The 24,637-nt window shown below is 39.0% G+C and overlaps 2 protein-coding genes across 2 annotated transcripts; one reads left to right on the plus strand and one right to left on the minus strand.

The window, feature by feature from the left end:
• The first annotated feature begins 20,745 nt into the window (after nt 1-20,745).
• LOC134816879 (serine/threonine-protein kinase pim-2-like) lies at nt 20,746-21,953 on the plus strand. Its single transcript, XM_063825879.1, has one exon. The coding sequence runs from the start codon at nt 20,746-20,748 to the stop codon at nt 21,583-21,585; it is 840 nt and encodes a 279-aa protein (XP_063681949.1). The 3' UTR covers nt 21,586-21,953.
• Nucleotides 21,954-22,402: 449 nt separating this feature from the next.
• Nucleotides 22,403-23,590, minus strand: LOC134816880 (cysteinyl leukotriene receptor 2-like). The gene has a single exon (XM_063825880.1). It carries the CDS (start codon nt 23,588-23,590, stop codon nt 22,403-22,405), a length of 1,188 nt encoding a protein of 395 aa, XP_063681950.1.
• Nucleotides 23,591-24,637: the final 1,047 nt, after the last annotated feature.

Consider the following 24,637-nt stretch of genomic DNA (forward strand, 5'->3'; position numbering starts at 1 on the left):
ATCCGGAATTCCTCCATAAAGTTACATAAACTGACTGTGAAGGGAAATAAAGCTTAAAAAAAATCACTATTCGATATCAGAAACGCATAAAATATTTATAGATAATATTAATAACCAGGTACATCACAGACATAAGTAATATCACCTGATATGAAGTATTTTAAAACCAGGATACAGCAAGGAACGTGACTTAGTACGTGACTAAAAGGGCGGAACAAAATAATCGCGTCAACTCAAAGTCTAGCGCTTTAAGAACTTTATTTACCTTTCGGTAACGATAGAGAAAGCCTTAGAATTAAAATGACAGTCCGTGGCCAACGTCAATTTCAACGTCAATATGAATATGTCAGGCAAGAAACTTCTTGTCCACAAAAACATCAGACCCTATTTACCATCGGCTACAAATACCAATATTGAGTACCTGGGTACCCCGTACAAATGAGCCCCAAACAAATATCACAGACACGACTATTCTAAATTTGCACAAAAAGCACTACTGAGCACTACAGAGCAAAACAAGTCACTATCGTGACGGTACATTAGAACTAGACAGAAACAAAATATAATGCTGGGGGAGTCTGGTGCTATCAATATCACTGTTTTCTCTTTGCTATCATTATACTAATAGAATGACCGTTGAAACGTTCAGCCAGGGTGATTATCACTGGATGATCCTCTAGCTTTTCCAACTGTAACTTATTTGACAACATTCTAGGGTCAAAAGTTACAAAAATTGCATAATAGAATTATTAATTGCGGTCGTTCAGAGAGTGCACCAATTTAGCGATTCCGTAAGGCCGAATGTCATCAAGAAAGGCGAAATGCTATCAATAAGGACGGGGTCAAAAATGTTAAAGATTGGTGCTCCTGCTTGGAAAACCGAGCATCAACTAATTATTAGTTTAAAGATTATTCATATAAACGACACGCTTGGTGTAACACTATTAAACGTATTATTCCCACACAAAAAAAAACTGTGCCATAGAATAACGAAGACCGAAAAGCTCTAGTACTGGTGACAGTTGAAACGAGCAGTGCAGAAACAAGAATCTGCAATGACTTGCGCGAATCTGCAAGGATGCAGAATACGACTTTGTTATTAGGTCACTGTATTCCAGTCACTGATATATCTATAACGGCTGGCATATCGTTGTCTCACTTCTCCAATCAGACGCTTACCTAATATAACTTTGATGTGAAGGTGGTAATCGGTTTGGAAGCAAGGGAGCACGTTTTCCTGACAATACCCAAACACCCCCTGAATTCAGACTACATAATCTCCACGCTTTTTTAACTTCCTGGTTAAAATGGCATGCAATGGTTACGTCATTAGCTTATTTTATGGAAATTAATAACACTAACAGATAAAATCGAATAAACTCCGGCTTTTTGTCCAGTTTTTATAGAAGGTTGATTTTAAAAGAGGCTGTCTGCTGAGGACCTATTTACAAAAGATTGATGATGATTTACGGGAACATAAAGCGTATGTTTTGTAGTACCAGTCGGTAACAACCCAACGAACTTCAAGTTAAATTGCGCCAAAGTCCAAACCAAATTAGAGACTAGCTAGCGGACTCTTCAGAACAACATTACTGGTCATTAGTAAAGAGTATCATTAGCCAATAATAGGCAATGAGCAACAAGATACTACCCTGTACACTAACTCGGACACAATTAAATATTTTAAATCACTGACAATCAACAATTAAATGTAGCATGACAACATTTTCTACACAGGCCCATTCCTGCAAACAATTCGCTGCAGCAACAATGCAAAACTTTAAAGTCACGAATTAAATACTTCCCAACTTAAACTTGACGTGTTACGGCGACCCCGCGGAACAATGAAACTGCAAACGTGCCAATCTTTGTGCAGGTCTTCCAGGACAGGATCAAGTTAAGCGAATTATTTGATTATGATTTTGATTTTTGGAGCTAGAAGTTCCTTGATGATCAAATGTTGCAGCACTGATCTTCGTCTGAATATTGCAGTTATGTGTTAGATTTCACACTGGAGAGTGTATTGATAATCTTGTCAGAGTCAGTACACAGATTATATGCTGATATAGGTACACGGAGTACATGATTTGAATTCGATTAACCTGGCTAACGTTATAGAAGGAGGAGACAGGTCACTGATCAAATAAGCATCGAGTTGGGTCTGCATAAGACTTAGGGGATCCTACGTAAACTTGGAAAGATATATATAATAACGTTGGCCATTAAACTGTGATTTTATCAATCTTATTTAGTTCGTCAATTTGCGGTAGCAGATCGTTGGTCAGAGTTGCCCAGCTTGAATACTACTTATTAAATTTTAAAGATAAAACGAGAAATCACGGACAGGCAAGTTGCAAGCCAAGTGGGCTACGGTGGGTGGCTCTCTAATTGAGTTCACTTCGAAAGTTCACAAACCACAAAGTGTAAATTTCAATTTAATGACCGGTCATATATCCCAAATATTATGAAATCGGTCACTAAATCTTAATCTTACTCTTAGTCAAGTGGAAATTGAGAAAATAAAATTATGTTCTTGAAGAATTGAAGAATTTTCCAGAGCTCTCCACATAGTTTGGACACGCCCCCTGTTTCAACCCACCTTGTCATAAACAGGGTGACTACTGACTGAGCTCACCTTTTTAAAAATCTGGCAGCCCCATTGGTTAAGATGATAGATATGAACTTTTATAGGGCTTGATTTTCTCTCGGGAGCTTCAGCAATGAAATTATTGGTCCAGTCAATTATTAGCGCTGTGTGTTCCGAAAGACCCCGCTACAATATAGGAATCATATAGAAATCAGGAATGTTTCCATATTTTGAAGCTCTAGTTTTGTTAAATTGACATGATGCGTCCAAGGAATGCTAGTCAGTGTCATGCAGATTCCGGAGAAAACCCTCAAAGTGTGATAGAATTAAATCATATCTGCAAGCGGTGCAGTATCAGTGTTATCCAGAGAAGTAAATTGAAATGATTTAATCACAAACCCTTAAACTCAAATCATGGGAGAAACCAAAACCATAGTAAGGGACAACAACCACAAAAAGAAGGAGGACGAGCTAAACTTGAGGAAGGGGTTTAATGAGGATATGATGTCTGGTGATCTGGTCAGGTTCTCCACTCCTTTTTCCGCCCTAATCGACCACATGACGGCTGACGCACCCTGGCATATTCAGAATCCCTACCAATCTCTCCTGTGGGGGACAAGTCGTGCTGCATTTTGCAAGACGGAGTCTTGGCTGCACAGCATGGCTTCATTGCCGCACTTATATATTGGGATTCCACCGGGGTATTTCATAGATTAGAAATATCATCGAATATTCCTGGATTCCGATTATCACGGAGGGTACCTATGATATGAAGTAGCCAACTTCTTGAGTCTTTTATGAGTTAAGAAGCAGTCTAGATGGCTGACTATCGATATCCGCCGCTTATCACAGTAGACTCAAATCGGATTGGGTAGTGGGCGTACTGTTGTACGTGGATATTATCTTGAAGCCGCTAGATATAGCACAATACACTACAATGTGAAGCCGTGCAGTCATAAATTATCTCTCATGGAGCCGGCCTGGCTGGATTCTCCCAATCAAGTTTCCAAGTTTTGTAGGTCTTGCAGAGAAATTGAAAAACCCTCTGTCACAGTTTAACATCTACTCGATTTTGTGCATCCATACTGTGCAGAGTGCCGGGTTGAATGGCACAATGACATGTGTAACTGCAATGCGTGACAGCTCTATGACTCTTTGTCATAATGTCATAGTGTAGTACTGCATGAACATAGTGTAGTACTAGTACTGCATGAATACTACAATTTGTAACGCTCGGTTTTATTAAGACTTCTGTATATCCCAAAATAATTATAAGACTCATCTTATTTGGTAGACAAGTCTGGTAAAAGAGTCTACCTCCTCGTCTCTTCATCCTCCCGCTCTTCTTACACCTCCTCCCCCACCCTCCTGTTAAAAGTAGTGCAGATATTGGTTAATTGTCAAGGTTTAACACCTAATTCATAGCATGTTATCCCACTCCCATCTTCTCTCCTGATTCGTAGCATGTTATCCCACTCCCATCTTCTCTCCTCTGCCTCGTTCGTATTCGAAGAATTTTCACACAACCGAAAACCTGGAAACGTACAAATCATCAACTAGAGAAGCCTTTCCTGACCTTTCGGAATTGTCAACCTCTTCAAGGAATTCCGTTCTAAATTTACGTTTAATTAGAACCGAAACCTTTAGATTGACCAGAAAATACCACCTCAATCTAAGAGAGAACGCTATGTTTATCGTCGTACGGTATAATCTGGTGCCAAGCTAAAAAAGCTAACCTAATTTCCCCCCTGATACGCACTCACCACTCTTGAAATGCTTCGTTGACCTTTTGCCCGATGTAAGAATCAAGACTATATTCGGACTCCTGACTCTCATTTCAAGTAGAAATTCGGATAAAAATAAAAGTAGAGTATATTCAGTTGACATGATATTTATAGCCGGCTTTAGTCCCGTGTAGAAGAAGAAAAGGAAAGATAAAATTCCGATCGATCGGTTGAAATAACTTAGCAACAAACCAAAGCAGCGCCATGAATAAGTAATAATCATATGTTTAACGGTTGATACGGTCTAAATTTCTTCGAAATCGACCGCAGGCAAACCGCAAAGTTTTGCGAAGTAGCGATAGCGGGTCAGACCATTAATTAATATGTTAGCTCGCGGGTTAGACCATTAATTAATATGTTAGCAATTAAATCGTTAAAATAAGCTGCTCAAAAGGATGTTAATACTTGAAGCTCGTACGGCAAATCTACTTCTGGAAATCTACTTCTGCAAAATCAAGCTGTGACCGGCTCCGTTCGCCTGCTTTTGTGGACTCGAAACAAAAATTAAATATTATGATATGCAAACTTCAGAGCTCTATACTCTATAGTCGATATATTTTTTAGTTCAGTAATGATTTTTATTACTGCTACTAATTATAAATACAGAAAGGAGTTAAATCATCTTCACAAAAATTCAAAATATCTTAAATCTAAGGTTCTCCCACCCGATTATAAGACAAGTACATGTTAACTATTCTAGCGGAAAGGTTCTGCATCAAATTAATCTCTAGTGAATTCGCCCCCGGTCTGAAACCTTTTAAAATCTAACTTGCGCCTGGCCAAACACGTACTGAAATACTTTTTCAGCTATGGGGATTTATAGTCTCATACTTTTGAGACCAAAAGTATTTGACATGACTCCAAGATGGTAAAATTTGGAGTCTAACTCTTTTTAGGACCCTGATGAAACGCACAACATTAACGGTCATCGAGTACCCTTTGATCGTCTAAAGTTGCTGAAATAGAATTAGACAAGCTAGTTATATCGTCTAAAATAGTTCAAGCCACTCATTATCATATTGTTTAACCCCACCTCTGTGACCGATTTTCGGGTGCTCACTCAAATTGTGTTTTGTTGCCATTCTAAAATTTTCTAGCACACGATCGTCGATCATGGTGATCTATTAGGAACAAGTACAAACGAAAGAATTGGAGCCAAAATTTAGAGGTAAAATATGTAACATTGTTGTTTAATTAAGTACTTTGATGAGCCATTCATAACTTAAGATATCGGATTTTAAAACGGTAAAATGGAGATGAGAAGAATTTGATTGATAATGTCACCAATAGTACAGAGAAATCCGTCTGAAAAAATCGATCTGCCGACACAAGAAGTTTCCTAAGGATTTTTGACGTTTTTGAATCAGAAAAAAAATTAATTTGTGGAGAAAATTTTTACCTCAGATAATCAATTATTTGGATAATTATCAATTAGCTAATTAGCAAAAATTCGAATTTTTTTATTGGCTCAAAATGATTGGAATAGCTTAAAACACGGAAAAAAGTAGTTGTTAGAAAAACATCGAAATTTTTCACTTACATTTTTTTCAAGACTTGCATGAAACGTGGAGATAGCCTGCTGTACTACTACTATCGGTTCTTTTGCGATAGTCAAAACGCGACAACTAGCGCTGGATGGCGACAACTAGCGCTATCCAGCGCTAGTTGTCGCCATCCAGCGCTAGTTGTCGCTATCCAGCGCTGGATAACGCTGGCCAGCGCAAAATATATTTGTTCGATAATTGTCGCTATCCAGCGCTAGTTGTCGCCATCCAGCGCTAGTTGTCGCCATCCAGCGCTGGTTGTCGCTATCCAGCGCTAGTTGTCGCTGGCTATGCGACACTGTCGCACGCGATAGTTTGCGATGGCCAGCGCTGGCTAGCGACAACTAGCGCTGGATGGCGACAACTAGCGCTGGCCAGCGCTTGTTGTCGCTATCCAGCGCTAGCCAGCGCTAGCCAGCGCTAGCCAGCGCTGGCCAGCGCTATCCAGCGCTAACCAGCGCAAAGTATCAATTTTTGATAAATTTTCGATAAATTTTCGATAATTTTCGCGACAAATAGCGCTGGATAGCGACAACTAGCGCTGGCCAGCGCTGGCCAGCGCTAAGCGATAGCCAGCGCTGGCCAGCGCTGGCCATCGATAGCCAGCGCAACATTTTTGCGATATTATTCGTCAGCTAGCGCTGGCCAGCGCTATCCAGCGCTATCCAGCGCTAACCAGCGCTAACCAGCGCTGGCCAGCGCTGGCCAGCGCAATGTATCAAAATCATATAGTTATAATTGCGATATTACTCGTCAGCCAGCGCTGGCCAGCGCTGGCCATCGATAGCGGACGATAGCCAGCGCAAAATGTTTGCGATATTACTCGTCAGCTAGCGCTGGCCAGCGCAATGTATCAAAATCATATAATTGCGATATTACTCGTCAGCCAGCGCTAGCCAGCGCTGGCCATCGATAGCCAGCGCAAAATATTACTCGTCAGCTAGCGTTGGCCAGCGCTAGCTAGCGCTAGCCAGCGCAATGCATCAAAATCATATACTTGCAATATTACTCGTCAACCACAAACCAGCGCTAGGTAGTGCAAGTTATAAAAATCAAATATTTGCGATATTAATCGATGGCTAGCGCTGGTTAGTGCTGGCCAGTGCAATATACCAAAATCAAATATTAGCGATATCATTTATCGTCAGCTGACACTGACTGACCAGCGCAATATATTTGCGATATTTCTTGTCAGCTTAACGCGGGTGATACTCGTTAAATTGGAAATATTTTTTCAAATCCAAGTCCAACTCGGTGCGCATTTATATGTTAAGGAACGGTTATAAACGTACATCTACAATCGTCAGCTAGCGTTGGCTTACTAGCTGGGCGGAGCTCAACTTACTGGGCGGCGCTCAGCCTGTCATTCCGCGGGATCTCTATTCTATGTTTATCTCTATTCTATGTTTATAAACATAGTAGCCTGGGCGGGGTCCCTAGGTAAAGCTCAATTTGTCATTTGGCCTCATTCCTATTTTCTGTGTTTATGAAGATGATAGCCTGCGGTCCCCATTATGTGGCTCAGTATGCAATACACAGCTATATTAGCAGACTTTACTCAACGCGCTAAATTCTATTACATATATATTATGCGCGGCTCTCTTTTCGATCGTGAATCCTAGTAAGGTCAGGAAACCTTATTGGATGCACAAAATGATCATAGTGCAAATAAACTTCGGCTAACTGCTAACTAAGCAGCAGTTTCTTTGCACTATAGTTAACGGGTGATACTCGTAAAATATTTGACATACGTTGCGAAGCGCGCGCCGCCGAATAAATAAAATATCTGTTCCAACTCGGCGCGCGTCCAGCCTGGTAGGTTGTTAACCTACAAGTGCACGTGCGTAAAACAACCCCAGTTACTACGGTTACAATGAAAATTCCTATTTATCATCTAATTTGCACGTGGGCGGTCGTACATTTGACGGATGTTACTCGTCTAAATTTCTTCGAAGTAGCGCGCGCCGCTTTCTTCTCGAAATGGCCCGATGGCAAGAGCTACGAAGTAGCGCGCGCCGGGTCAGATCATTAACAATGGTCAATCGTACATACATTTTACATTCTACATAAATAATTCTTTGAATTATAGTAGAGACTAGAAAGCCCGTGGTAATATAACAGGGACGAAGCTAATAGTATTCTTTGAAAGAAAGTTTTAATCGCATCAAAAAATATCCATCCTAACCGAAGATACAGCCGATTTAAATATAAAACACTTTAAACACAACATAGTAACAACAAAACCGATCAAAATGACGTTAAAACAATCTTTGCACGTGCACGTGCGCATTAAAACACCGTTGCTATGGAACGTTTTGGTTGTTACCTAAATTCATATTTTTCGTTTGTTTTGCACGTGGGTGGTCGTACATACAGACATTCTACATCAGAAATAATTCTTTGAATTATAGTAGAGATTAGGGTCATCATTTGGAAACCCCCTCAGCTATCTGATTACGTAATATGTGAACGACCCTTTATACTAATTTTACTGGGCCATGCTCAGCCTGTCTGCTGTCATTTCGCCTAATCTCTATTCGGGATATGTTTATGATTAATATGAACATAATATTTTGAGGTCCCCAGGTAAGCTAATTTGTAATTGATCCTAGCTAGCGCTAACAGTAACTGCGCGCCGACGAGTGATATCGCAAATATTTAAAACCGATACTTTGGGATGGGGATCGATCACATATTACGTAATCAGCTGAGGGGGGGGGGGTTTCTGGCCAGTGCTGGCTAGCGTTGGCTAGCGCTGGTTAGTGCTGGCCAGCGCTGGCTGACGAGTAATATCGCAAGTTTATGATTTTGACACATTGCCCTGGCCAGCGCTAGCTGACGAGTTATATCGCAAGTATATGATTTTGATACATTGCGCTGGCCAGCGCTGGCTAGCGCTGGCTAGCGCTGGCTAGCGTTGGCTAGCGCTGGCTAGCGCTGGCTAGCGCTGGCTAGCGTTGGCTAGCGCTGGCCAGCGCTGGCCAGCGCTAGCTGACGAATAATATCGCAAAAATGTTGCGCTGGCTATCGATGGCCAGCGCTGGCTAGCGCTGGTTAGCGCTGGCCAGCGCTGGCTGACGAGTAATATCGCAAGTAGGGGGTGCACCATAAAAATAAACTTGCTCGGATTTTAAAAATTTTTGTACCATTGTTTTCTGGAGACTGTGAGAATTTTCACAATACCAAATTTGTTATACCTTTTTAGAAAGATCAGTGAGTTTTGCCTAGGTGCCATATTTGATGGTGCGCGGCTTTTGGAGCAAAATTAGCTGTAAAAGTCGCGTAATTTGACCAAATTTGACCAAATTCGTTGATTTTTGTCGTATTATTTGGATATATCTTCAGTTCCTTGAATGAGATCATTCTGAAAATTGGCGACGACCTTCCAATAGGGCTTTCACAACTGTCCGAAAAATTTGGTGGATATCAGAGTTGCATTGATATAGTGATCAAAATGGGGAAAAATACGCTGCTTTTAGCTGTAACATAATTTCTGATGGTTGGATATGCTTTAAACTTTTCGGACATTTTCCTTGTAAGTCTATGAGTAAGCTTACCAATTTTTGTTGCAATCGGAGGTCGGGAAGGATACTTAATATTTATTTGTTTGAAGAAAATTGTGCTGGCCGAAATTAGCGCTAAAAAACCATCCTACAGTCGGCACGCGCGGCTCACTGTCGATAGCGCACTACCTATTGCAAGTATATGATTTTGATACATTGCGCTGGCCAGCGCTAGCTGACGAGTAATATCGCAAGTATATGATTTTGATACATTGCGCTGGCCAGCGCTGACTAGCGCTGGCTAGCGCTGGCTAGCGCTGGCTAGCGTTGGCTAGCGCTGGCCAGCGCTGGCCAGCGCTGGTTAGCGCTGGATAGCGCTGGCCAGCGCTGGCCAGCGCTAGCTGACGAATAATATCGCAAAAATGTTGCGCTGGCTATCGATGGCCAGCGCTGGCCAGCGCTGGCTATCGCTTAGCGCTGGCCAGCGCTGGCCAGCGTTAGTTGTCGCTATCCAGCGCTATTTGTCGCGAAAATTATCGAAAATTTATCGAAAATTTATCAAAAATTGATACTTTGCGCTGGTTAGCGCTGGCCAGCGCTGGCTAGCGTTGGCCAGCGCTGGCTAGCGCTGGCTAGCGCTGGATAGCGACAACAAGCGCTGGCCAGCGCTAGTTGTCGCCATCCAGCGCTAGTTGTCGCTAGCCAGCGCTGGCCAGCGCTATTCAGCGCGCTAGTTATCGAACTGTTTTCTGCGATGGCCAGTTGCGCTGGCCATCGCAAACTATCGCGTGCGACAGTGTCGCATAGCCAGCGACAACTAGCGCTGGATAGCGACAACCAGCGCTGGATGGCGACAACTAGCGCTGGATGGCGACAACTAGCGCTGGATAGCGACAATTATCGAACAAATATATTTTGCGCTGGCCAGCGTTATCCAGCGCTGGATAGCGACAACTAGCGCTGGATGGCGACAACTAGCGCTGGATAGCGCTAGTTGTCGCCATCCAGCGCTAGTTGTCGCGTTTTGACTATCGCAAAAGAACCCTACTATCATTTGATTGATTTCAATGATGAATCAGTGGGGTTAAGATAATCGCATAATATGTAATAAATAAAACCTTTCTGAGTCTGTACCGTCAATCGTGCTAATCTGAACCGGCCTACCTGGATTACCATCTAGCTCTTCTTTTCCTCAATAATTAGACCGAGTTGTCAATAAGCCATGAGGACAAGTAGAAGTTTTCGTGATACAGTAAAACCTCTAGCTCTCAATACCGGCCTTTCGCGGGAGAAACGAGAAGTGTGCGGTATAGTCTATAGATTTATAGAAACACCCCGATAAAGAGCGTTTTACATAGTTATACCGCATGATAAATCACATTTCTTGCACAACTCGGTCTAATTATTGGGGAAAAGAAGAGCTACTCAGAGAGGTTTTATTTATTACATATTATGAAATCAATCAAATGATAGTAGTAGTACAGCAGGCTATCGGTTCGATCTTAAATGTGCCTTTGGTGCAGTTTCTGTGAAAATCGATAATGATGTACTGTAATTGATTATGAAACTCTAATATCCTGTGCTTAACGTTTTTCAGTTTCAGTCCTTTTATTTATTTCGATTTAGTAATTCCTGATTACTAAAGTCTGTCGAAATTTACTGAACTCCAACTACAAATATTGGTGATTTTAGTATTCTTGAAAACAAAAATTCACGAAGTTTTTTTAAAAGCATTTATTTCCACGTTCCATGCAAGTCTTGAAAAACAAATGAAAGTGAACAATTTTCGAAGTTTTTCTAAAAACTACTTTTTTCCATGTTTTAAGCTATTCCAATCATTTAGAGCCAATAAGAAATTGTTGCTAATTAGCTAATTGATAATTATCCACTTAATTGATTAAGGTAAAAATTGTCTCCACAAAAGTTTTTTTTCCTGATTATATGAACACCCTCGATTAATAATAATATGCAACTTTCTACGATGTTCACAACTAAAGATATTTGAAAAACAAGAAAGGTGGTAAAAGTGGTTAAGTGGCAAGAAGTGGCATTAAGACACGTGGAAAAGTTTGGAAAAGTTGGTCAGCTATTAAGGGCACCTAATGGGATCGGAGTCAAAAACGTCAAAAATCCTTAGAAAGCTTCTTGTGTTTGAAATCGATTTTTTTCAGACGGACTTCTCTGTACTACAATACAAAATTGCAAAATTAATGATGCCAAAAACGTTTTCATGTAATAAGTATATAATTTGGGCGAGCGATTTAGTAGGAGCCTACCACTACCAGTATCAATACCAAGACGCGCGCCGAGTTGGAACAAATATTTTATCGCCGGCCGTTAATTCTTACTAGGCCTATATCAATATAATACGCTATAGGCGGTGCTCAGTCTGTCATTCCGTCGAATCTAATTCTAATAATAGCCTGGGGTCCCCAGGTAAGTTAATTGAAATTCGTAAACGCGTAGGTACGTGTTTTCCGATTTTCCGGTTTTCGACCGCGTCGGGGCTCTCGACATCTCAATTACAACTACAAGGTAAAAGGAGGCCAATGATTGCTTTAACAATATGATCATCATCAAGTTAACGCACAAGCTATCGGGCAGAAACATATTTTCAGACGGACTTCTCTGTACTACAATACAAAATTGCAAAATTAATGATGCCAAAAACGTTTTCATGTAATAAGTATATGATAACGAATGATATTGTGCGAAGATCGTTGCTTAAACAAACAACTTAAATAACTTAAATAAAATATTCTATAATTACGGTAAATTTTTCGCGACTGAAGGTGCAGACAGCTGCGACCGCAGGTGAGAACGGTTAAGGCTAATTCAACTTCAAGAGATCGTTAAACAATGGCATGTTGAAATTTCCGTTTAACTTCTATTCTGTCATTTCTCGCGCATAGTACAGTCAAATATAAAATATTACGGAGAATAATTTGAGCCAAAGTGATTTCAACAAGATGTGGTCGAGGAACAGGTCCCAGGAGAGTTCCCAAAGAATCCCAATTAACTCCGCAGTTACCACTTTCTTATCACTTATTCTTTTACTTTACTTTTTACAAATCGGTCTCTGGACATTGTAGAGGATAAAATCTAGGGGTGAAATATTTAACATTTTTGTTTACTTAAGTATTTTGATTAGCCATTTATAATCTAAGATATTGAATCTTAAAATGGTAAAATTGGATTTGTTCGATAATGTCACCAATATAAATAAAAGATCACGACATAAATGTTTCGAAAAACGTTTTCACGAGGTAACGAATCACCATTGTGTGAAGATCATTGCTTGAATAAATAATTTTAATGACTTAGATAACTTAAATAACTTATTCTACAAGCGGTAAATGTTTTGCGACCGATTGTGACAAGAGCTAAGGCTAATTTAGAAAACCACTGATGACTTATCTGGGGACCTCAGGCTATCATGCTCATAAACATATTTATTTTATTCGTTAATATATTTAATAGTATTAGTATAGGCATAGCGGTTAAAATTAGTGGTTTTGGGCCATCCTGCCATATTTTTAACGGTCGGTATTTTAACATGACAGTCATAATATTAACTGTAACCGCACATGACTTTTTGAGCTCCCGTAGCCGTGTGGTCTGGTAATGATATGGTCAAAGTTGCTTCCTAATGTAAAGACAAAATAAAATTTTCCTCTTAGAAGTGCAAATTACTTCTACTATAAATAAAAATAAAGACAACAATATTCATAATCATATTCATGGTGCAGGTTGTCATATACTGCATGAGTGCATACGTTGTATGTTGTAGACCTGCCGCGCACTGCACGATCAGTGTGGACTGTGGAAGTGTGGATGGTGGAGTCAGGAATGCGCGGCTGCATCGTGGCCACTATACAGGCCACTTAGTGAAACGACAATGGCAAATGGGCAATTGAATGGCCTGGGGGGTCACGACGTGATACAAGGTGCAGGTGCTAATAGTTATAGTAATTAATCAAAAATCAAATAGTTAAACATTTAGTAAAAATGATGTTGAACCAAGAATGGTAGCTGGTAGTGGTAGCAAAAATCCAGAATATTTGAAAAAATCAGCAATTCATAAACTTGTAGGTTTATAACTTACAGTTTAATACCAAGACGCGCGCCGAGTTGGAACAAATATTTTACAAGTATATCACCCGTTAATTAGCTTACTGGGCGGCACTCAGCCTGTTAGTGTTTTATTTTGCATTCCGTCAAATTTAATAATACTATTACTAATAGTAATAGCAATTGAAGTCCCCAGGTATTAGGTAAGTTAAATGTTAATTCGTAAACGCGTACGTGTTTTCCGGTTTTCCGGTTTTCGACCGTCGGGGATCTCGCGGACATTTCAATTACAAGGTAAAAGGAGGCCAATGATTGTTTTAACAATATGATCATCATCAAGTTAACGCACAAGCTATTGGTAGCAAAAATCCAAAATATTTGGAAAAAATCAGCAATTCGTAAACTTGTAGGTTTATATTTATAAGTATAACCTATCAGTACTACCCGTTAATTCTTATTAGGCCTATAGGCGGTGCTCAGTCTGTAATTCCGTCGAATTTTAATAATAGCCTGGGGTTCCCAGGTAAGTTAATTTGTAATAAACGCGTACGTGTTTTCCGGTTTTCGACCGCATCGGGGCTCTCGACATCTCAATTACAAGGTAAAAGGAGGCCAATGATTGCTTTAACAATATGATCATCATCAAGTTAACGCACAAGCTATTAGGCAGAAACAAATTTTAAAAGTTAATTATAAGTATAATAACTATAAGGTCGCCTGTAGAAAATATGCTCTAGCTAGTAGAGGGGTTGTTCCAATTCCCTGGACTATGGACAACGTCAACACATTCCTGCACAGAAATGCTTGTCGAAAATGTTTTCCCAGATGGTTTTATGTTTATGCTTATTGTTTATTGTCCCTAACTGAGTAACACTAACCAATCAGTCAAAATCGCCAAATCGTCATTTTTGAGCCACGCTCAATGCTCATTGCTAAAATGCTCAATTTTATTTATGATTCTCACAAATACGAGTAAATCAAGATGTCCCTAAAGGTTTCAAAAACTGCTTAGCATGGAAAATAGTTTCTTGTAGATTTCTAAAAAACATTGTCAAGTGTTTGAACAATGGTTATCTTACTATATATAAAGCGAGACAATATACACATATATATATCCGTACCATTTTATTGACACCACGGCATCAACTTTAACACTACGTTCTGCAAAAACCGTAAAAGATATAGAACTGAAACTTTTTGACTGGTTCAAATGATAACCTGGTGTCCCCATGTTGCAGGTAAGTTAATTCGTAAACGTAAATTTTGTTCCGATTTGTTGCAAAATTCGATAAGCTATTATATATCGAATATTTAAATATACGTAATCTATTGGTTGTGTAGGAAAACATTGTCAAGTGTTTTAACAATGGCTATAAGTATAATTGCCACAAAATTCATCAATTGAATCATTTTATTCCATTTTGTTTGCACGTCAACACTCAACTGTCCTATTATTATATATTAGGACTCCTAATATATAATAATAAAGAAATTGAAAAGCAACAAGTCTCAAATGTAAAACACGGCGGTGGTATAAGACCCAACGTATGTACACTGACTTTTACCCCTCCCCCTCCCCTTTATGTAATGAAATGTATCATAAAATGTGAAAACTGATTATTATATAAATTACAAAATACAAGTGCAAAATGGTGCGAAACCGACAAACAAAATTCGTTGTGGTATGTCATGATACCATTATGCTACAAGTATGACCGCTTCAACGAAGGTACGTGAGGTGTTTTGCGTTTGATAGTGAAATCAAAGGAAATGTTTTGCGGCGTTTATTTTATCATGGCGTGGGATTAAAAGTTTATACCATAGATTTAATTTAATAAATTGTTACACATTCTATGTTTTCTTCCTCGCGAGCTGAGAGGTGGCTTATATTATTTTGTTCACACAATCAAAGCCACTCAGATTAGGCCCAGATTAAAGGCCTCCCGAACCCAGGTCCCCAACAAAATTAAAACAGATTTGAACAATTTCATGAAGAACCGAATTTGCGGCACAAACTTGGGTGATAATAAATAAAAATAATATGTTGTTATATTATAAGTCTTCATTAAAGAATTTATACGTTCTAATTTGCAACGAGAATTCCATTGCGACAGATTTTTGGCAAACAAAATACCAGAAATATAAGTATTATAAGGGGTTGAGGATGGGGAATTCCAATGACTCATACCGAATAAATAAACTTGGCACTAGCATTTATACGAGCTTATAAAGAATTTATATAACGAATAATGCTATTCGCAATCTAATTAAGCTGTTAAGGTGAAGTTCTCATCGTAATTAATCCGCGCTAAGATAACAAAACGCCTCTCTCAATATTTGGAAACTTGTCAATGTCTATTCAACCGATCCAAATGATCGGAACTCCCCATATTTTCTGTCACTTCATTTGTAATAATTACTCTCTTCATCTTGTCCGTATGGTGGCCATATGCCCGTAACATCATTAACTCTTTTCCTCAGAGTTGACTTTATTGTGTGCATATAATCGCACCGTTAACTCTCTTTCCTATATTCACAGCCATACTTTATTACTTTTGTTCCGGGCACTGAGCCGTGTCCTGCAGTTTCATAATCATAATATAACGACGAGACAACTAAACGACAAAATACCTTAAGTTAAACCATAGCGCTATACTATATTTGTCATACTCATTTATGTTTGCACCTACGGGACAAAACTGAGTCAGAGTAGGTACGCTATCCCAAGTATCATAATTATAAACTAATTTAACGACGATTTCCACCGGCTAAATCACCGTTTAAACGAGCGGCTGATTTAGTTTCTTATTTTGGACAAAACCTAGGAGAAGAAAAAAAAAAGATCTTTTGTTGACCCTTTTCAGCGGTCAATTGACTCTCAAAAACTTTTAATGGCCCATCAAATAATAGGCAAAAAGGAAAAACAACAACGGGGCAGCGAATATTATAAACGTGACGACAATCTTAAGTAGTAGTTATCACGCCAGACTTAAAGGCTCGATACGGCATTAATGAAATAAGGAATATGTAAGTTTTATACTTGAGTAGAATACTAAAAGTAACTGGGGGAAGTTAGCCTAAACCCTTAGTTAACCTAATTCTTTAAACCTTAACAGTTCCCCTGAAACGGCCCGCGGCCGTATTAGTAATTATACCAGTTTTTAGTATGGTTTCCCCTCAGAAACCAAGTGAAACATATGCTCAATTGCAGAAAATTATGGTTTCTGGACAGAGTTTAAAAGAAAGCAAGCAGTGTTTAATTTATTGTAAGAATATAAGAATATGCTTATAAACTTCAACCTGTCTATTAACGAGTAACAAAGCAATTAGATCACAGTGAAATGTAAACGTTAACTTATTTCTGTACTTCTCTACTGTACTGCATGCTTATCTGCTACGCTGTTTCTCAGTAAGTAATGAGGGGAATATACCTGAGGTCTTGAATAATTTCTTTTGTCAAGCTGAACAACCGGCCACACATTAACATATGAGCACTTCCACTAGGCTCCAATGGATTTTAATACATCTGGCATGCAGGCGAACAAGGCGTACCTAGGACCTAGGCGTTGTAGCCCTGCGAGTCTGTGTGTTAGAGGGCTGCCCCGCTGCTCGCAGGATATAGGTTTTTAACTTACATTTAAAGGTTGAAGTGAATATTCTGCAGGGATGAGGGGTAATGCTGCTTTCGAACAGCCCTGAAAGCGTCTGGGTCACTAATTGGCCTGGCCTACTCCCTGAGTGCACACTCCATTTGTAGTTTCACGTATTCTAGTTTTTCGATTGGTGGAACTAGAGTACCCCACCGGTAAGCAGATATTATACTACATAACTAGGCAATAGCAGTAGATCTACAATAACTGCAGGGAACCACGTACAATTCCCCACAGTTGCTGGAACATCTTAATATGACCGTATATGTGCCAGGACGACATGTGTTTAAAACTCCGCCTCCAATGATAAATAATAATGATAATCTATGCGAGACAGTCGTCATAGCTGTTGGGATCGGTTGGAGGTGTGGTCTACAACAGTCTCGTCACAATAAGAGTAGCAATAAATCCTTCCTTTAACCCAAATATCCTACCACCCTACAACAACGATAAGTCGGTAGGTCCAATGTCGCCACAGTTAATTAATACGTGTCTGATATATCATGTTCGTATCTGATAGTGATATCTGTCATAGTTGGTCAGTACGCACTGTACGAACTTTTGTACGAACTGACCAACTATGATATCTGTATCTGTATATTGATGGGATCTAGTGGGTATATTGAGGAAGAGATATCATGAAGTTAGCTGGTCCTCAATTCCACAGAATAAAATCATAAAGCCGTAGGGCGGTAGGGTGGATTATAGGAATTTCTGCCCTGACTGCTCCCTCCATTAAAACTTATAGTGCATCGAATATCAAAATTTAGCACAATACAAGATATTACTATAGTGAATATTTAAATTTCTAAACATCAATCGGTCGTTCAAACTTCATGTTTGGATTTTTCCTGGTTGTCCTGATTTACCATTCCTCTAGCCCAAACATAAGTATTGGATCAGGAATTTCGACTTTTACTGGAAATTAGAGCAGCTTCCATCATCTGCCATATAATATAGACTCATTGTTATTCATGTTTGTTTCCTCTCAAATTAACAATGAGTTTACTGATCTATAAACAATCAAGGACCCATATATTCTTTATGCAGCAGAAAAGTGCATGTATTAGATTCTATAAGTATAAGTCGGGTTGTCGTTATGTGAATCTGTACGACTGACCCGGATGCCCCTTTGACTTTGCTCACATCGTAGCTCACAATGTGAAGTTTCAGCTTCTGAATGAGTTACAGAGCTGAAACACTTAAAAAAATCATGTTTATTGTTTATAACTATAAGACTAATTGAGCAATGAACATACTTATAGGACTTTAGAGGCTTGCTTTTTGAGTTTTTTTGGGAGAGTGGCTGTTTTGGGTGTTATCTGTTTTTTAACCTTTTGACGGTGTTAGTGCTGAAGTGGTGGTAGACTTGATAAACGACAGGTTGAACTAGGTTGTTGGAGAATGTTTGATAGTCTAGCGTCTACAAACCTAGTGACATACTAACATGTAATATGTCATAAAATGTAGCCAAAATCAATGCACAACTATTTAAGAACTAATGTGAGACATGATACATGATGGACGATGATGCAGTGCAAGCTTATCAACATTTTTAATATATTATGACGCAGTGGAACTATCGGACTACGATAGCTTATCGAATTTAGCAACAAATTCGTAACGGTAAGGAAAAAAAATAAAAATATATTAGATAAACACCCACATACACCGCCTAACTTCACGTACTACTTTAGAAAGATGGTAAATTCGTTTTTCATAGTAATAGAAAAGATAACGTACATCAGGTTTATGAAAAAGGTTTATGGAAGTTTATTGTTTCTAAAAATACCATAGGTGTCGACAATTTTTTAATAAAACAATTATTTTAATAAAACAATTATTTTAATAAAACAATTATTTTAATAAAACAATTATTTTAATAAAACAATTATTTTAATAAAACAATTATTTTAATAAAACAATTATTTTAATAAAACAATTATTTTGATAAAACGATTATTTAATTTTACGGCACAATATCAATATACCAATCATGCAGCAGCTGATGCATAACAATAAACAAATAGTAAATAAATCAGTGGAGGCTTGAAGAGGTTTAAAGTGCCGACGGTTGCTGTTATCGTTGGATTTGAGAGTGACCAGTGCATGAAACCAGCTCAACCATCCACTACGTCAAAATAACGAATATGAAAATATATGAATATAAAAATATAAAAATACTTCAACAAGAATATTTTAATTTTAAAAACTTCCATGTGTTATTTGGTGACGCAGTAGAGCCCAGTAGAGTTTCAGTTTCAGTTTAAATATAAGTTTAAGAAGTTTATCACGTTTTGGGGATGGGCCAAGTGTTCAGATGTTAGATAGAGCTACTAAAGCAGGCGAGGAAAGAATTCGGGGAACTTCTAAGTCATATCTTGCATTGCAGACCTACATGGTTGATGGTCATTACCCTCGGTTAAACTTATAGCTGCTTAAGGAGTATGGACCATTACGGCGCTACTTCCATTACACATAAATTATAAAATATCCTGTTGATGTTTACTTGATATTAGTACTAAGTTCATAATATTATCCTAACTAGGTACTAAGTATGTATTAATATAACCTATTTATTAATATCTATGTTCCTAATCGACTGTGGAGAGAATAATTCTCCAAGGAATGCCTCGGCCCCTGAAGTCTACTACTTCTCCGGTTTCACGTACCACAAATATTCAAGTTTAAAAAGTCAAACATTCCGAATCGGCTATATTTAAATCGGCAGAAATGGTGACTGGCTATCCTTTAGTTCAAACGAAATAAATAATAGCAATTTTATGCCGCTTATATCAATAAAAATGCAATTTATTTGCAAAATATTAGTACGACAGAATATTTGTTCGATGAAAATTATGATCGGCTAGAAAGTATACGGTGTAATTTTTTATTGGTAAATATGTAAGCGACTAAAAGTATAGGCGTAACGGCCGATTGTGTCGACCAAATTTTAGCAGATAAGATAACACATGAAAATTAAATAGGGTGATTCAGTAGTGAGAGTTATATATTAGGTACTAGTGCTGATAGACTATAGTAAATAAGTTTACACACCTTCATCATGCCAGCAAATGACAGAGATACGCGTACGCAACAAATATGAATGCACAGCTCGTATCTTGCTGGCTTCTTTCTCTGCATTCTAGCTAAAATATGTCCTGAAACAAATATTGAAATATCATGCTACAATATATTACATAAATGCATGTCACATTTTAGCTATCATGGAATGTTTCCCTCCAAATCTTGTATTTTCACGACAGTACAAGATTGCTTCCGATTATTTTCAGACGCCGGCAGATAATATAGATAAGAAGGTTGGGTAACATGGTTGTGTTCCAAATACTTATCAGATCTATAGTGAAGATAAAGTTGTTGTCATCAGAGAAGTTTTCACGATGAATACCAGATCCAGTTACACTATCACATGCATCATGTCATCGGAATTCGGGTGATAGTTGTATTGGGTTATCGGAATATGGGTGATATTTGATACCCAATTAACATTTCATATAAAAGCCACGATACGTCATTACTTCGTCATCATTAGTTGATTACCTATTTGGCAACAGTTTATCTTGTTTTATACAAATTATTATCGATATGACGTCACTATCAGAGAGAACTCCCGACACCTTCACCAACAACTACAGGGTCCTCAAGCTCATCGGACAAGGAGGTTACGGTAAAGTTTGGCTCTCTGCCCGATTATCCGACAACAAACTCTTTGCGGCCAAGATGGTACCTGACAGTCGTTGTAGGAGAAAAAGCTGGTGTATGGACCGAGAAGTGTACCTTCCTGACGAGGTGATTCTGTGGGAGGGACTAGACCATCCGAACATTATTAAACTGGAGGAGGTTTTCTCAGAGCAGGGATCCTGGATATTCGTGATGGAGTATCTGGCCGGGTTCACGGACCTCTTCACCCTTTCAGAGCTACACGGAACATTATCAGAGAGCGAAGCAACAGGGGTCCTCCGACAAATAACAGATGTTTGCTGGTATCTGATGGAGGAGGAAGTGGATCACAGGGATATAAAAGACGAGAACATTCTCTACAACTCCGTCACCCAACAAATCAAACTCATAGATTTCGGATCAGCCTCGTTTCTGGAGATAGATCAGAGGTACCACAGTCTGCAAGGAACTGAGGTGTACAACCCTCCGGAACTCTATAATGGAGGGTCCTATGATCCTATCAGCGGGATTGTGTGGAGTATTGGGTGTCTGGCCTTCGTGTTGGTTAACGGAGACATCCCATTCAACAACAAAACGGAAGTTATGGAGTTTAAACAACTAACGTGGTTTAATGATGGTATGAGCCCTATCTATAAGGACTTTGTTGAGAGATGCATGCAGAGGGTTGAGATTTTGAGGATTGACTTTTTTAAGCTAAGGCTTCATCCTTTGTTGAGGGGCAAAGGGTTCCGCAGTGGCTCGTAAAATGTGTTATCAGATCCGATTTTGAGATAAATTATGAAGTTTGTTTTTCAGAGGAAGTTAAAGTTTTGTAGTATATTATTAGAGCAATTGTTTTCATTGATTGATTGATTTAATGATTTTGAATACACTGTAATAGTTTCTATATCAAATAAAACACTTGTGAGTGAAAACAGTTCATCATTTATAAATATAATCACAGGTGACAAGATTTTTTTAAATCACCGAAGAATGTCTTCAATGGAAAATGTACAATCGGATATGCTTGGGGATTGTTGAAATGTTATTAACTTCTATTAGTTCAGCAAATATTTAGTCCATTTTAAAACTCCCCTTTTCGCGTCCAAAACAGTCAGTATCGAACACAGAATATCTTAGTGTGTAAAGTTTACAATAGTATTAGTTTCGTCAGCAACAATATTACTTTTGCTATTCTTAGATTTGCCACCCTCCCTCGTTGATGAATTAACTTAGCACAATAGCACAGTCTTCAAGGCAGCAAGGATTAGACTGATTCAATCACAAATTTTGATGACGTCAGCAAGACTTACCTCCCTCCTCACTTCGCCAACAACCGGAAACATTTAAAAACTCCGCCCCTGGCCCCTGCACGTACTAAGTGACTTAGGCTGCTGACGTATAATATGTGAATGCTACATACCCCTTGTTAAAATAAAGCCACACGATACCCGGTAATAATCCACCTATTACACTACATATCTATTATCTATCCGGTCAATCGGTGTCTGAGAGACTTATACATATTCATAATATATTTAACTAAATAATAAAACTACGGACATATAATATATACGAAACTCTAAATATCAACGCACTCAGTGGAGCAGAATACAACTCCGTATCGTGTCCTACTCCCAACCGTGCTGCAAAACTCGGGTTCTCTGGCCCTACCTTGAGTGGTTGCCTCCCCCACAAACCTCTCCACCCTCCCCACCACGCTATTCCTCATATAATCCCTAAACTCCACCATCCTCAAACAGTAGATAGCAGGGTTAAGCGCCGAGTTGATAGCCACACACAGCACGTAGGTAAAGTTCCAGGAGTACCAGACAAGGAGGGGGTAGTCTCGGTACACAGTGTGATAACACTCCTCCGAGCACCCACCCTTCAGAGCCAGCACCATGAGGAGGTAGTTAGCTGTGCCGGGTAGGTTACACAGGACGTAGACCAGAGTGAAGATCAGGACTGTCACTGTTGCGCTGGATCCGGTCGTTTTCGTGTTGTTTCGCTTGGTTTGCTTCCGGGAGAGTAATGCTAGGGTTGAGATGATTGCTACACTGCTGAGAATTATGGGGAAGATAGGAAATGCCAGTTGGAGAAGCCTGGAGATAGTGTTGAATTTCCAATACCAAGATGAATAGGAGCCTGCAGTTGCTGGGAGTTCGAAACAAAATACATCCGTTCTATCGTACACGTAGTCTGCCATGTGCAGAGAAACGGGGATAACTGATCTCAGAGTTAGGTAAACTCCGTACCCGAAGACAAAGCAGAACATGAGAGTAGAGTTGAGGTTAAGGAGAGGAGAGATAAGGACGGTGAGCCGGGAAATGCTCATCACAAAAACCAGGAACACAGAGAAGTAGGGTAGAATCTCCCAGAGGAGACCCCAGCAATTGCAGAATATTTCATTACCAAACCACACCGGGTTTCTACCGTCGAAGAATGACAGGGCGTTAGGAAGTACTGTTATACAAATTATCATGTCAGTGAAACAGATTATTTTGAAAAGTTCATCAAAGTAAGCTTGGTTGGCACTGGCTTTTCTCCTTCCATGTTGACCACCCTGTTGTACTCTGCCCGACCTAAAGTAACAGTAGGCCAAGATGTTTCCTGGTGTTCCGAATAGGAGACAAATCACGTATATTACACCGAAGATTGAGTTGGTTACAATGTTCACACTTGGAGGCAGTGGGTGTGTTGTGCCGGTGAGCTGTGACGCTTCTGTAGCATTCATAATGTCAGTCATTGTCAAGTCTGAACCGACCATCTTAACGAGGCTTTGTGAAGGATATGTTAAAATTCTCTCAGTATCACCAGTGGACTCCCTCGAATTATTCCTTTTGGGATTTAACTCCGATTAGTATTGTAGTTCAAAGGATTCGTTCATAAAATCATTGACCTGAAGCACAAAAGTGAATCACTATTGAAAAACAAAAAATCTGAAATACGAGCGCAATCAATAATAAGCCATTTTAAAATTTAAAATGAGTTGTAATTCTTTCAACACTAGTATATAACATTATTATTAACAAATAATTTGATAATATGAGTATGACGTAGAAATGTCGATACGTGATAATCTATTTACCTTCATCAGAACATCGTCATCACTGAGTCTATTCAAAAAAATAAGAAATTTTCTTGAAATAATCATCAAATGAGACTTAATAACACTATACAACTTAATCATATCTAAAAATGAATTATGAACGCTTTTAAGTGATGCCAAGGACATGGATAAATGCCAAAATTATGTTGAAAAATGGACTGCCCAGAAATGACATCGGGTTGCTTAATTTATGTCGCACTAAAGGATAGTTTCCAGCCGCTTTTTAACGGTGGGACAAACTACATCATAATTTTCAAATTAGTAATATCACCGGAATGGTTTGTTAGACTGTGACCAAAGCAAGAGGCAAGACTATTTCCAATTACCGATGAAGACAAGCCAATATCAAATATATTGCAGTAAGAAGCATATTGTGAAGAAATGCAGCAATCCTATCGGAAGCAGTCCTGTTAGGGTTAATCGAGTCAACAGCTGTACTGGGCACATTTTTATAAGCTGAAATTATCAAATCGCCATTTTATTCCTTATAAACATTTTAAACGATATAGTTAATTTCAGGCACCGATTATTGCTGGCTCCCAAATACTTCATTACATCAATTTGCATAATTTGGAGATCAGTGCTATTTACTCCGGAAATTCGATTTCGCCATAATTTGTATCCAAAATGTTCATCCAAATGTTTTATCCCAATAATATCTATCCTGGAACTTTCAAAGATAGATAAAGGAGATAACAATGATCT

This window comes from Bolinopsis microptera, chromosome 6, assembly GCF_026151205.1.
Source record: "Bolinopsis microptera isolate Bmic1 chromosome 6, MBARI_Bmic_1.0, whole genome shotgun sequence".
Lineage (NCBI taxonomy): Eukaryota > Metazoa > Ctenophora > Tentaculata > Lobata > Bolinopsidae > Bolinopsis > Bolinopsis microptera.